This window comes from Symsagittifera roscoffensis, chromosome 5 (assembly GCF_963678635.1).
Source record: "Symsagittifera roscoffensis chromosome 5, txSymRosc1.1, whole genome shotgun sequence".
In the NCBI taxonomy this organism is placed as follows: domain Eukaryota; kingdom Metazoa; phylum Xenacoelomorpha; order Acoela; family Convolutidae; genus Symsagittifera; species Symsagittifera roscoffensis.
The window spans coordinates 6,094,535-6,109,355 of record NC_087066.1 but is presented as its reverse complement, the minus strand read 5'-3'; the positions used below and the strand labels follow the sequence as shown (position 1 = coordinate 6,109,355).

Here is a 14,821-nt window from a genome sequence, read left to right as displayed (position 1 = left end):
GATGATCTACTATCCCAAAAATTGTTATGAGATTCATGAGAAGGTTAGCTTAATGTTTTGGAAGGTTACTTTACTATCCCAACGAAATTTTTTTAGAGTCTTGGGAAGGATATCTTAAGTCTCAGGAGGGCTAGCAAAATCTTGGAAGGGTCAACGTCTTGGGAGGGTTATTTAGGGTCTTGGCAAGGTTAATTTACTATCCCAACGAGTTTTTCTAGATTTTTCAATTGGCTCCGACCAATTGAGATAAATAAAGCCCGAGCAATAGTGTCTCTGACCCTTGAGCCAATGGCTATAGAGCCGATCATTCTTGATCTCAATTGTGACATAAACTAAAAACTGTTACATAGCGTTTTTTTTACCCTCCTGGGTGTTTAGACATCATAACTAGAAGACCAAACCCATAAGACACAACGCCGGGCTACATGCCCATTTCGCTGGTTTGTGCCCTAGAGTTTGGCTGATTTGTTTCAACTGGGACGTGTCCAGCTCCCAGTTGCACCAGGCTCGCGTTTCATAAAAACTTTCAGTAAACTTTTTCTTCAGTGTGTTTTTTGATAAAAGGCCTGGCAAACCCTAGTTGACTGTGCCCTAGAGTTTGGCTGATTTGTTTCAACTGGGACGTGTCCAGCTCCCAGTTGCACCAGGCTCGCGTTTCATAAAAACTTTCAGTAAACTTTTTCTTCAGTGTGTTTTTTGATAAAAGGCCTGGCAAACCGACTTGAGATAGCCACCAGAGAAACAAAAGAAGACTTGGGATGATTCAAAAGAACTAATATAGAGAGAATTAACTACCGGAAAAACAACAAAAAAATCAAAAAACAATTCAATAAACAGGTTTTGTTTGATACTAAGTCGGGTGGATCAAATCTAATAATTGCCTAATTCAGACAATGAGAATACTTTTCGTAGAAACATTTGTCTAATCACCAAAAAACACTTCAAAAAAAATCTAGAAATGCCTGCAAGAAAAAATTCTGATTTATTTATTAGGAGTTAAAACATTTTATAGCATTTTCCCGTACCTAATACTGAACCAAAGAAATTATGAAAAAAAAAACAATCAAAGAAATACAGAAATTCAAAACAAAATTTGACAATATGTTAATGAATTTTTTTCCGTTTGTAATTTTGTTTAATTTGTACATTATTTAGCTGATTTTAGACATAAAAACTTAGTTATAAACCCTTTTTATTTAATTGCTTAGCAAATACTGGAAAATGAGTTGCTATTTAGATTTAGTTAATAGTTTTAAGTTATTGGGCTTCGATTTGGTTGATTGTGACAAACAGTGCAGGAGATCCGATGCAGCTCGACATCGTAGAAGTTGTTTTCGACGACTAACTTCTTGGCCAGAAGTTAATTTTTGTACTTAAATCAGGAAATGAACTTCCAATCATACAATAAGAACGTGAAGTCTAGCCCAAAGGCAACAAAATCCTGTAATAAAGAATTTGCAGGCTTTTATTCACTTCAACAAAACTACAGGAAAGATCACCGGCTGAAATCGAACAAAACGAGTGATTTTCTTGCTGATTTGAACAAAAATAGGAAATCAACGAAGATAATGAAGAACGCGAGATGAAATGAATGCCAGTCAACGCTTTTTGACAGACATCGAGATGTACAATGGACCCCACAAGGTATTTATTTTTCAAATTTCGAAACCAGATCATAATCTTGTTAATGAAAAACAGGATTAAGTCTTTAGAAAATTTGTTTGGGCAGCAAAAACCAACATTGCCCTAGGTTTCGTTTTACGTAATATAGGAACAGGCAAATAACTTCGCCTTTTTGCTCTGAAAAGGATTGACGACTTGACAAAGTCAACAAGCAGGATATCTTTAAAGAACACAAGAGAGACAAAAAAGAAAAATGCAAACTGATTCAAACTGATCACTAACGTCACTATTTTTGCAGCATTGCTACAAACATACCTAGAGGTGCAGAAGCAGTGATTCACGAAACACTTTTGAGAAATCATCAAATTGACTGTTTGATTTTCGACTCAAGAAAGCAAGCATACAAGGAAAACCATACAATGATGTAAACATACAATTATCTATTTGTTTCGAGCACTTGCTTTTCGTTTTCGAAGAAGTGCAGTGGTTGAAATTTCCAGGTCGAGAAATTGTAATGAGTGTGTCAAAAATCCTTTGGATTAAAAATTTATTTTAAAAATTGAAGACAGAGTCGAGCAAAATATTTTTCTCTACGACATCAACATTGAAGATGGAGACTTCATGGGTGACTTAGTACGGAAGAGAGTTGGCAATTACGAGAATACAATGAAACTTCTAGGATACAACAATTATATTTCTTATTTATAAACTCCACAAATTCTTCAAATGCTTACGATGCCCAACTTGCGATAAATTTCTCAATCTGTCCTAAAATTTCAACAAGCATCCTTCGCGTTGGGAAAATTGAGTCAAAATCTTTTAACAGAAAAATTCAATTCAATGATTTGTTGCAACATCTAGAGAGCTATACTAATACTCGACCATCATCAGTGGTCTACAGTGGTCTACTTCAAATCAATTTCAAAACTTTTCCAAAATCACACGAGTAGTTTGATACTCCCAACAAGCTCGATGAACAACAGCAAACGCCGTAAGATGATTTTACGGTAAATTGAAGAACAACAACCCTCTGGACGAAAAATCGGACGATTTTCAGAAGAATCTCTAGCCTGGGATAACTGAAGAAAAAGCAATGGAAAAACATACACTAAAAACTAAAACTCCTACAGGACTGGAAAATTTTATATACCTAAACTCTATCTGGCAACAGGAAAGTATGACAACGTTTCGCGATATTCTACAGTGATATAACAACAACTATATTGCTCCTATTGATGAAGCTATAGCATTAAAGATCGAAGTTTATTATGATGAAAAAACGGGAAGATTAACTGGTGGTCCTTCAGTTGTTTTCACAGGGAAAGCAATGGCTTTCAAGAACTTTTTTTTAAAATCGAAAAACTGGGTAAATCAATCGTTGGGATTGAAGTCAGTCAATTATGTCCTTAATCGTTGTGTCAGGATAAGTCCACAGGCTTGTTTACGAGATGGGACTGCAAGGAAGAAAAGTAGAAACTCAAGGTGAAATCGAGTTTGTACATTTGAAAATATGGTCATGTCATATTTTCAAGCAACCAGACCTCAAATTAAAATCGAGAGCTATTACAAGACAATAACTCAAAAAAAGCTTCAGTGTTGATGGGTACTATAACCATTACAAGACGGTTTTGTAGGACGTAGCCTTTCTGATGATGAAATCAAACCACAAACGGACGAGCATACGAATCGAAATTGGTGAGAGGGTAGTTGGTGAGATAAAATTTAGAACAACGCAGCCAAAAAATAACGTTAGAAATAACTTTCCTGTCGAATTTTTTTCCAGTTCACTACTGTGAAAATTTTGAGATGAAACACTGTTTGGTTATGTTCAATGCAATCTCAATTTTCCAGATAAACTAAGAGCCAAACTCTCAAAATTATCAACGATTTCAAAAATATCGATGTCTCCAAAAGTGATATGGCGGAATGTTTATGAAGATATATGGGGACGAGAACAGTTTGCTAAAACAACCGCAACGACTAGTGATGTCGAGCTTCAATTTAAGCAACGATACCCTTAATACACCACTCTTCAACTTCTATTTGGATCTTGGACTACAGTGCACAAAAAGTCATCAATTAATCAAATAAAGTAATCAAATAAAGGAGAGACCAAAGCATACCATGACAAAGTATCTCAGTGACATAAAGACCGATGAAGATATCGACAGACTGTTCTTTAAGAGTATAATTTTTGTTGCAAAACACACGTATGAAACTGCGCTTTTTAAATCTACTATATAGCACTGTGAACCGGTTACGGTAGAATTGTTTATACTTTAGTACGCCAATTTGGAAATGTTGTAACTGTATTTTAGTTTTTATTACTGACTTTGCTACGTCAACAAAATTGAAAAACTCAAAACGTATACAAATTCTCTCTATTTGTTTTTGTCAGACAAAAATTTAGATAAAGGTAATCTTTTCAGAAAGGAATGAAATGCGGAACAAGGACTGTCGAGACGATTTCAGAGCAGGTTCGAAAATCAACTTTTCCCCCGTAGTTGCTGCTCGAAACACACAAAAAACAAAATAATAGAGAGTCAGGATTGTTCAAGGAGGTGTTCAGATGTACCAAAATGTTTTGCCTCTGTCGTAAAAACTATTGCTGTTGTGCTAGGAAAAGTCAAAAGCATGAGTTAAGCAGTAAAGGCCTAACTAAATGGGCATTAGAAGATTCTGAAGATGGACGGATGCTGAATTATTGTTAAGTATTGGGTGAAGCAGTGAAATTATTGTCAACTAAAAGAGGTTTTAAAACAATTAACCATGCAGTTGCAACTTATGAACAAACCAAAAAATGACTTTAGCATACTCTAGCGGTAATGTTGAATGTGATGGAATAGATACTGAATCTCTAAAGTTGTAGGAGATAACATGGCAAGATTGTGCTTGATTCAGTAAAATGATACGTTTTCTCTGTAGTTAAAATTTTTTTCAAAATTTTTCATAAAGTTTGCATTCGAGTTAACAATTCTATTGTTTCTGGTAACCAATTAAACATTTAGAATCCTAACATTGCTGTAACGGCAGAGTTGGGTGCCTAAAATTTTTTGATTTTTTTCCCCAATCATACCATCTCACCATCTGAGACCTAAAAACTATCCTAAATTATTAAAAATTATGTTCCTTATCCTAATATATTGAATTTTTATTACAAATCCTAGTACATAGGGAAATCTATAAACAATCCTAATACCTGTGAAATTCGGGCGCAGATGAAATTTACCGTCTGAAACTTACCATTTGAAACCTATAACCTGTCTTAATAGGTTAAGACATCTATTCCCTGTGTTAACAGATAGGGTGCCGACCAGAAACTCTATTGCTTATGTTAACACATGGGTTTAAGCATCCCCCAAAACGATTTGAAGCAATCATTTACTATTAACAAAGAATATCGAAGTTAGAAGTTTAAAACCATTTCGAAGACTGAAATGCTGAATCAATTGTATTGAAACAGCCATGCCAATTAAAGGATAAGTGGGCGATTGTGTTCTTCCATGACTATCTGAAAAAATTTCAAACAAAAGATACCTGAAATGACTTTGAACTTAACTTTATTGATAACTTCTTTGTTTCCTAATTTGAAACAATTTTTACTACTTATTTGCTACCTACAAATTTTGGTACCTCAGCTTCAGAACAACGCAAGACAACACAATCTAACGCAGTTAAGTGAAAAGACAGGAGCTGGTATAAGGAGTGTAGTAATGGATAGAAGCAGAGAGAAAAATGGTCATATTTAAAAAAATTATATTCATACACTCGCGCAGACACTTATGGGTATGTGATTGACACTTAACCGCTTGTATGACCAAAGTATGATATCGCAATGTCAAAGTAAGTGTGGCTAGTTTTGTCTGAGCCTCATTTTCAAAATTTTGAAAATTTTACTCGTCAACGGGATATTGGACAGATCTTGTTTATCTCAAGTCAAGTCGCATTGATTTTCTCAGCCAGACAAATTTACTTTTGCGGTATCCGTTCGTGAAAAAAATTGCATTTATCACCAGTTCAGACTTTCTAAACTACACCATTGTTCAAAGCACTCACTCTAACAAAACAGCAACCACCTTACTCAAAAAAGCAAGTAAATATTCGTTATCATTTTGAGCTGAGATATCAATTTTATTCGGATGAGTATCAATATTATTAAGCTCAAGGTATCGTTAGTTTTCCAATTGACTTTAAGAAAAGTGTTGTCAGAAGGTTATATGGGGTTAAAACCACCCGAATCACAACATTTTGCATTTTTTCAAGATTTAGACTAAAAATACTCACACATATTTGATCCAATCCCAAATTTCTGTCCTATTCAGTTCTCTTCTTGGTGACGCATGCAATGGCTCTTCGACTAATACAATTAATCGCATAGTTGCACGTGTACAATATCCATAAAAAAACCTCACCTCAATTGGACGACGGTTCGCAGCTTCAAAGGGCACAATGACCGTACAAAATTCTGCTCCTCCGAAACATGATCGCAATAAACAAATTTTATGGGTGTCTGATGCCCCCGTTTCCATTTTGATGAGATTTTTATCATCAATAACTTCAATTTTTTCGCTTGTCAACGAATGTTTAAGATCAAGAGTAAAAGCCGGGGACAAAAAAGCGCCGCCTACAAGTGTTCGGCCATAATCAAATGGTGACTTTGAGCATTTCTTTATAAGTTCCACCAATACCTCAAGTAGTTTACGAGATTCAACAAACTGAACAACTGGTGGCTCACCCTCTAAGTTGTGGGCACAGTTTCCTTTTAGGATCTCAGAGTTCTGAAATTGAGATTGAACGTTGTTGCAAAATTCAGCTAATTTAGATGTCGACCTGAGAACATAACTTAAAGTTAAAACTCGAGTGTCCGAGCTTTTTGAAAACCGGTCGGCCAATTCCCAAAAAGTGAAAACACAAATAATAACGTTTTTGCTCGATGCGTCCATTGAGTTAAAACTGTTAACAACTTCGGAGAAAAAACGGTATTCATCGATGAAAATAATTCCTTCTTTAATTGAATTAACTTTTTCTGGATCGTTTTTGGTCCAAATCTCAACTTTCGATTCTTTGAAGACATTTAGAAAATTCTGAAATAACAATTGTGATTGACCGGAAGTTCCGTCGCAAATTACAACCCGTTTGCAATGATTGGCAGCACTCCAGGCGAACACAACCTCCGCCAATTTAGCCAAGTAGACCAAAAGCATTGTTTTCCCCGAGCCGTGTGGACCTTTAACTACTAAGCGCAGTGGTTTGACTCCACTCTTCTTCGTAAGAGCGTCATAAACTTCAGCAATTATTTCCAGCTGTTCTTTGGTCCAAAGAATAACTTTCATTTTTCCTCTTTTCGACTGATTTCTATTAGACTCTAAAATTTCTTTCTTCATATCATTTTTCAGTTCTCTCAATGAATCCTCTCTAATGTTTCCGGATGTATTGGCAAATTGTTGATCAAGTCTAGTGTTCAGATCTTTCTGTTTAACTTGAATTGACTGCAAGCTATTGGATATCATTTTATCGTGTATGAGTGCAGTTGCACTGTCCATCGAACTCAATGCTACTAAACGGGCGACCGTCGTTTCAAAGTGGTCATGCATTTCGATATCACAAATTTTTGACACTTTTTCAGACCAGTTTTTCTGGAAGTTTAAAAAATCTGGCTGTTGAAACATTAAAACATGCTCAGTGTCATTATAAGTATACCATTCCTTGTTTGTTTCCAGATCTTGCATATTTTCTGAATTCCACGAAAGTTGGCAGAAAACAGCGTGTAATGGAATAAAACCAGAGCTGGAACTAGACGAACAAGGTGATGTTTTGTAGTTCGAGAGCTGCATGATAAAATCAGTGTGCTTTAGCATTTCTTTCTTTAGTTTTTCTTTCATTTCGTCTTCAAACTTTTCAACTGCTGCACCGTCCATGCCTGGTCTTTGATCACCCATTTTTCGGTTTTTAACACTCACGATAAAGATACCTTTCGATGGGTGTAAAACTAACATGTCGATTTCTACTACTCCTGATTTCGATTTAAACAGCCCATTGGTATCTAAGTTTGGTAGAATTATTATACCGTCATGATCAAGCCCAAACCCATCCAAAAACTTTCGATATAATTTCAATTCGCCTTCTTCCCCTTTTTGAATTCGTTCATAATGGCTGTTTAGTTTTTCACTCATCATCTCTGGTCCCAGAAACAATGCGGGGACTCTAACTGCAGGGACTGAAGTCACTTTGCCTTTCACTTTCCAATCTGGGTATTGTTGTTTGACTAAGTCTCTCAAAAGTCTATTATCGCTAAAGTGAACTTCCGCGCTACCCGGCCTGCAAATTTTCAAATTATTGAGCTCGTTGTGAAATTCATCCATCGTGGTCTAAAACAAACAGGAAATTATAACAAGCAGATTTTGATATGGTACTAATCGTAATATCAAAAAAGCTCCACTCTGTAAAATGGAGTTTCCAATCGTTGAAATGATCACCAAATTTTTATGTTTCCAGCATCTGTCGAACTCAAATCTGTCTTTTATTTTCTACTTTCGAATTCAAGTTTATGTTTCCAGCATCTGTCGAATTTCAGCATCCGTCAAGCGGTGTGGACCGCTCTTCGAAGGCAAAATCAGGCAATGCAAACTTTTTTTTATTTTGTTTAGATTGAAATCAGTTAAAGACTTGAATGGATGACTTGGATTTCAAAAATAGAAGTCGGAGTAACTCAGTTATCAAAAATGAACTTTTAATGCAGAGATAGAGATAAAAATATAAGCAGGCATTTGGGGCTATAAGTGTGAAGAGAAGGTGCGGGCGGGGAAAATGTCGAGGGTAAGTAAGAGCTAAAATTTTAAAATGTCAAGCTTAAAAGGGGTTGCGAAATGTGTTTTTGAGTGGTTATCATTTTCTTAAAGAAATTTTATGGTGCTTTGCTTAAAGTGCGAGTAGCCGCAAGTTAAACCAAATTGTTGCAAAATTTGTAGAAAAATTTGCAGATTTTGCATGTAGGTTCTAATCCGATGTTAGCCATTATGTCGAAATTTACAGAAAATATTTTTGGGTTTGAAACTTTTAACTTTCGAAACTTTTGATTTTCTTACTATCGTTTTCAATGCGTAAAAATTACATAATAGTTCTATTTAGTGGTTCTTTATAGTAGTATTACTAATACTTCTATTTAGTGGTTAGTTCATTTTCGAATACGAAATTCTGTTATCTTCTAATTCTTCTCCAGAAACTTTGAATATGAATCGTACAAATTTTTTGTTGATTTGTAGTTGCTTCTTGTAATCAGATGTTTACCTGGCCACGAAAAAACCTTATCACAACCAAATCTAATAATTTTCAGTAGTTTACCTTGCCAAAAAATCTGATTTGAAGAACTATTTGAAAACCTCTTTGAAAGAGTGTGTCAGTTGAAGCCCATTTTATTTACTCCTTCTAACTAGCAGAATCAATTTTTCTAATCTCTTTGACGTTTTAAATTTCTTAAAAGTTTTCTTTGTTGAACTTCGCTTGCAGATTTTGTCTGACGCTTCTTGATTTTGTTTTAAAAAGTCTTTGCATATAACAGAAACTGTTGTTCATGTGTCTTTGCCTGTGACCGAACTTCTCATTTTCTAGAAAAACAGCAGCTAAATAAATGCATCAAGAATTTTTGCGTCAGAAATCCAGACACAAAGGGTCAGAAAGTAACAAATTTCGAGATGCAATTTAATTTTTTGCTCATCTGGTAGAAATCAGATATGAAAAACTTGAAGCTGACACGCACATTTGTAAAAAAAAAACTTTCGCTCCAAAGCGTACTTTTTACTTTCTATTTGGTTTGTTTCACTTATCAAATAAAACAAGGTAACATATTGTAAACTAGAGTTTCATTGGTCGAATTAAGAACGAAAAAACGAATTGATCACATGTATTTCAAAAGACTTTAATGACACAAAAATCACGAATTTCTTCGTGTATGCGCATATGAAAACGAGCAGTGCTACCGACTACTTTGTCTTTTAATTTCAAAACATAGATGAAGCAGAAAGGAAGGGAGTCGGTCGTATTATGTTCGTACTACTCAATTTTTTACCTTTGATAATTGATATTACCACAACATATGGGCTTTTAAAAGTTTATCGCCAAAACTATTCCATAACGATCAAGGGGCAGTAGGAACAATCCGGGATTTGAACTGATATACGAGCAGTGTAGTTGACTATCAGATTTAAATCAATGATTTTTTTTTAAGTTTGAGGGGATAACAGAAAACGAAAAGGATTGGTTTTTGACAACAGCTATATTTGAAAATCCAGACTGTTATTCGTGAGTCGAGGCATTTCTCACGCATATTGCTAATTATACTTCCCACGCATACCTTTAATTGTTCCAACTAAGGAAAACAGGTAGGAAGTTTTTATTCGGTTGTTTTAGATTTTTATCAATCATCACGGGAATGGGTCAAGTTATATATCAAACAAAAGACCTTTCAGCCGTGATTCGAACGAAACTTTAAACAAAAAAAATCCCCTAATACCGAGAAAGGCTAGTTTGAAAATTTTGAGATTTAGTCTAATTTCGAAGAGTGACGCGTGTTGAAAATTTGTTTTGCTAAGGTTTTTAGGAGTTTACTTTGAAGAAAACTAGTTTGGGATGGTTTTAAGCGTTTAGTTGGCAAAAATTTTTCTAAAAAAAATTACGATAGTTGTGCAAAAAATTAGAAAAAATTTTAACTTTATTTCATTTTCTCTTTGTTAGTCAGTTTGAAGACCGATGTAGTCGATTAAACCTAAATCAGTTTCTTTTTACGCGTTTGTATAATTCTTGAGTCGCACTATCCACTAAACACGATACTAATTTGAAGGAAGTAAAAAAATATCTTTTTCTTTTATTTAAGAATATGGTCGGTACAATCTGTATTACTGGTACAAAAACTGGCTATCCTCGTTGGTATTTCTGCATCTGATTATTGCCAATGCCTAATTTTCTTTGCGATAAAAAATGATTTAAAAAGTCATGTCTAAATTAGTCACTTGTCATGCCAAATTTCGTTAAATTATGAGAATGTTAGTTTTAGGAAAGTAAATTCTAACGTGGGAAGCGAGTGAAAATAGCTTGACTCGAAATCAGAAAAACTACTCACCGTAGCTTGCACTAAATCTTCTTGAATTTTTTGTTTTCTAGATATATTAGTGTAACTTTTGTAAAACCTCTCAAAAAGTGCATGTCAGCTGAAGTCAATTTTTTAAATTCTGCTTCTTCTAATTGACAGGATCAGATTTTTTGTTTTTTTTTCTCAATGATTCTTCAGCTTTCTTAAAAATTTTCCGAAATTAACTTCGTTTGCAGATTTTTGTCTAAGGCTTTTTGATTTTGTTTTAAGAAACCTGTAAAAATAACAAAAAGTTTTGTTCTTGTGTCTTTGCCTGTGACCGAACATCTCATTTTCTAGCAAAACAGCAGTTAATTAACGCATCGAGAATTTGTGCGTCGGAAATTCAGGGTCAGAATGTGAACAATTTTCGAGATTCAGTTTAATTTATTGCTCATCTGGTATAAATCAGATATGAAAAACACGAAGGTAACACGCACATTTAAACAAAAAACTTTCGTTCAAAAGCGTATTTTTTACTTTCTATTTCCTTTGCTTGACTTATCAAATGAAGCAGTAACATATTGTCAACTAGAGTTTCGTTGTTCAAATTAAGCACGAAAAAACGAATTGCTCACATGTGTTTCGAAGGACTTTAATGACACAAAAGACACGAATTCCTTCAATTGATAACGACCATATGATAGCGAGCAAGGCTATCGGCTATTTTGTTTTATGTTCAAAACCTGGAGGGAGCAGGAAGGAAGCGAGTCGGTCGTATGATGTTCGTACAATTCAATTTTTTACCTTTCATAGTTGATATTGCCACAACGTATGGATTTTTGAAAATTTTTTGCCAAAACTGTTCTATAATGATCAAGGGGCAGTAGGAACAATCCGGGATTTGATCTGATTTACAAGGAGTGCAGTTGACTTTAAGATTCAATTGAATGATTTTTTTTAAGTTTGAGGGGATAACAGAAAAGGAAAAGGATTGGTTTTTGACAACAGCTATATTTGAAAAGCCAGACTGTGATGCGTGAGTCGAGCCACCTCCCACGCATTTTGCTAATTAAACTTCTCACGCATACCCTTTAAGTGTTCCAACTAATGAAAACAGGTAGGAAATTTTTTTTGGTTGTTTTAGATTTTTTAAGAATCATCGCTGGAATGGGTCTAGTTATATATGAAACAAAAGGCCTTTCAGCCATGATTCGTACAAAACTTGTAGAAATATAAATCTCCTAGAATCGAGAAAAACTGTCTTGAAAATTTTGAGAATTAGTCTAATTTCGAAGAGTGACGCGTGATGAAAAAATTATTTGTTTAGGTTTTTAGGAGTTTACTTTGAAGAGAACTAGTTTAGGATGCTTTTTTGGCGTTTAGTTGGCAAAAACCTTTTCTAAAAATTTTTTTGAAGTAATTGTGCAAAAACTTGAACTTTATTTCATTTTCTTTTGTTAGTCATTTTTTGAAAACCAAGGTGTTCGATTAACGCTAATTTACTTTTTTGCTACGCGTTTTTATAACTCTCGAATCTCACTATCCTCAAAACACGATACTAATTTGAAGAATTATGATAGTCGGTTCAATCTGTGCTACTGGTACAAAAACTGGCACCCTCGTTGTTACTTCTGCAACTGATTATTGCCATGTGCCTAATTTTTTTGTGATAAAAATTAATTTAAAAAAACGTGTCTAAATTAGTCATTTGCCATGCCAAATTTCGTTAAATTACAATGTTAATTTTTAGAAGCTGAATTATAATGTGGCTTGCGAGTGAAAATAGCTTGCCCCGAAATCAGTTTTACATTACCTAAAAATAAACAGAATTAAAAGAAAAAATTGCTCACCGTAGTTTGCACTAACTCTTCTTGAACTTTTTATTTTCTAGATTTATCATTAGAACATTTGTAAAACCTCTGAAAAAGTGCATGTCAGCTGAACTCCATTTTTTTACTCTGCTTCTTCCAATTGACAGTATCAGAGTTTTTGATTTTTTTCTCAATGATTTTTCAGCTTTCTTAAAAATTTTCCGAAATGAACTTCGTTTGCAGATTCTTGTCTAAAGCTTTTTGATTTTGTTTTTGAAAACCTGTAAAAATTGTTGTTCTTGCGTCTTTGTCTGTGACCGAACATCTCATTTTTTAGAAAAACAGCAGCTAAATAACGCATCGAGAACTGTTGCGTCAAAAATCCAGGGTCAGAACGTGAACACATTCGAGATGCAATTTAATTTATTGCTCATCTGGTATAAATTAGATATGAATAGCACGAAGGTAACACGCACATTTAAACAAAAAAACTTTCACTCCAAAGCGTATTTTTAATTTTCTATTTCGTTTGCTTGACTTATCAAATAAAGCAAGGTCACATATTCTAAACTAGAGTTCCATTGTTCAAATTAAGCACGAAAAACGAATTGATCACATGTGTTTTAAATGAAAACGAGCAGTGCTACCGGCTACTTTGTCTTTTAATTTCGAAACATAGATGAAGCAGAAAGGAAGGGGGTCGGTCGTATTATGTTCGTACTACTCAATTTTTTACCTTTGATAATTGATATTACCACAACATATGGGCTTTTAAAAGTTTATCGCCAAAACTATTCTATAACGATCAAGGGGCAGTAGGAACAATTCGGGACTTGATCTGATATACGAGCAGTGTAGTTGACTATAAGATTTAAATCAATGATTTTTTTTAAGTTTGAGGGGATAACAGAAAACGAAAAGGATTGGTTTTTGGCAGCAGCTATATTTGAAAATCCAGACTGTTATTCGTGAGTCGAGGGACTTCTCACGCATATTGCTAATAATACTTCCCACGCATACCTTCAATTGTTCCAACTAATGAAAACAGGTAGGAAGTTTTTATTCGGTTGTTTTAGATTTTTTATCAATCATCACGGCAATGGGTCAAGTTATATATCAAACAAAAGACCTTTCAGCCATGATTCGAACGAAACTTAAAACAAAAAATCTCCTAATACCGAGAAAGGCTGGTTTGAACATTTTGAGATTTAGTCTAATTTCGAAGAGTGACGCGTGTTGAAAATTTGTTTTGCTAAGGTTTTTAGGAGTTTACTTTGAAGAAAACTAGTTTAGGCTGGTTTTAAGCGTTTAGTTGGCAAAAATTTTCCTAAAAAAAATTAAGATAGTTGTGCAAAAAGTTAGAAAAAATTTTAACTTTATTTCATTTTCTCTTTGTTAGTCAGCTTGAAGACCGATGTAGTCGATTAAACCTAAATCAGTTTCTTTCTACGCGTTTGTATAATTCTTGAGTCGCACTATCCACTAAACACGATACAAATTTGAAGAAAATAAAAAAAAATATTTTTCTATTATTTAAGAATATAGTCGGTACAATCTGTGCTACTCGTACAACAACTGGCTATCCTCCTTGACACTTCTGCATCCGATTATTGCTAAGTGGCTAATTTTTTTGTGATAAAAATTGAAACAAAAAACCTGTCCAAATTAGTCATTTGACATGCCAAATTTCGTTAAATTATGACAATGTTAGTTTTCAGAAACTATATTCTAATGTGGGAAGCAAGTGGGAAATGGCTTGAATTGCAATCTTTTTTACATTACCGAAAAACAAACAGAATTAAAAGGAAAAACTACTCACCGTAATTTGCACTAAATCTTCTTGAGATGATTGTTTTTTGGCTTTATTATTCGACAAAAAGTCACACAAACGTTTTCAAATGAGTGCTCAAAACTAGCAGCTTGGTAGAAAGTTGGTTAACTAGCACGTGACGTGTATACCAACTATTATAAAACGCAGTCCATCCAAAAACTCATTCAAAAATGACAAAACTTGAAACTCTGGTAACGCACATGTGATGTTTAAGCTCGTCAAACAGCTTCATTTTGTTCACGTCATTTATCATTGATTGTAACTTTAAAAAAATAACTGCTCGCCAGCAAGATTAGTCCAAAATTGGTTTTTTCAACCTCATAAGAACTCTAATTATTTTTCTTACTTTCAGTGCAATGTGAGATGATTTAAGTAACTTACGCTGATTAACCTATCAACAACCATCGCGTAAACTATTGTCACACGTTTTGATCTCCAGATTTAGCACTGCTTCGACTTCATGCACCAGAGTTAGCTGATCTAAGCCCT

The 14,821-nt window shown here is 34.4% G+C and overlaps 1 protein-coding gene across 1 annotated transcript; it reads right to left on the bottom strand.

The window, feature by feature from the left end:
* Positions 1 to 5,903: 5,903 nt before the first annotated feature.
* LOC134846578 (uncharacterized) lies at positions 5,904 to 14,378 on the bottom strand. Its single transcript, XM_063863961.1, has 2 exons — positions 14,321 to 14,378; positions 5,904 to 7,991 (listed from the first exon to the last, which is right to left on the bottom strand). The coding sequence occupies exon 2, from the start codon at positions 7,983 to 7,985 to the stop codon at positions 5,904 to 5,906; it is 2,082 nt and encodes a 693-aa protein (XP_063720031.1). The 5' UTR covers positions 7,986 to 7,991; positions 14,321 to 14,378.
* Between the last annotated feature and the right edge of the window lie 443 nt (positions 14,379 to 14,821).

Coding starts and splice junctions, on each gene's coding strand:
- LOC134846578 (XM_063863961.1), bottom strand. CDS start 7,985: ATGGATGAATTTCACAACGAGCTCAATAATTTGAAAATTTGCAGGCCG.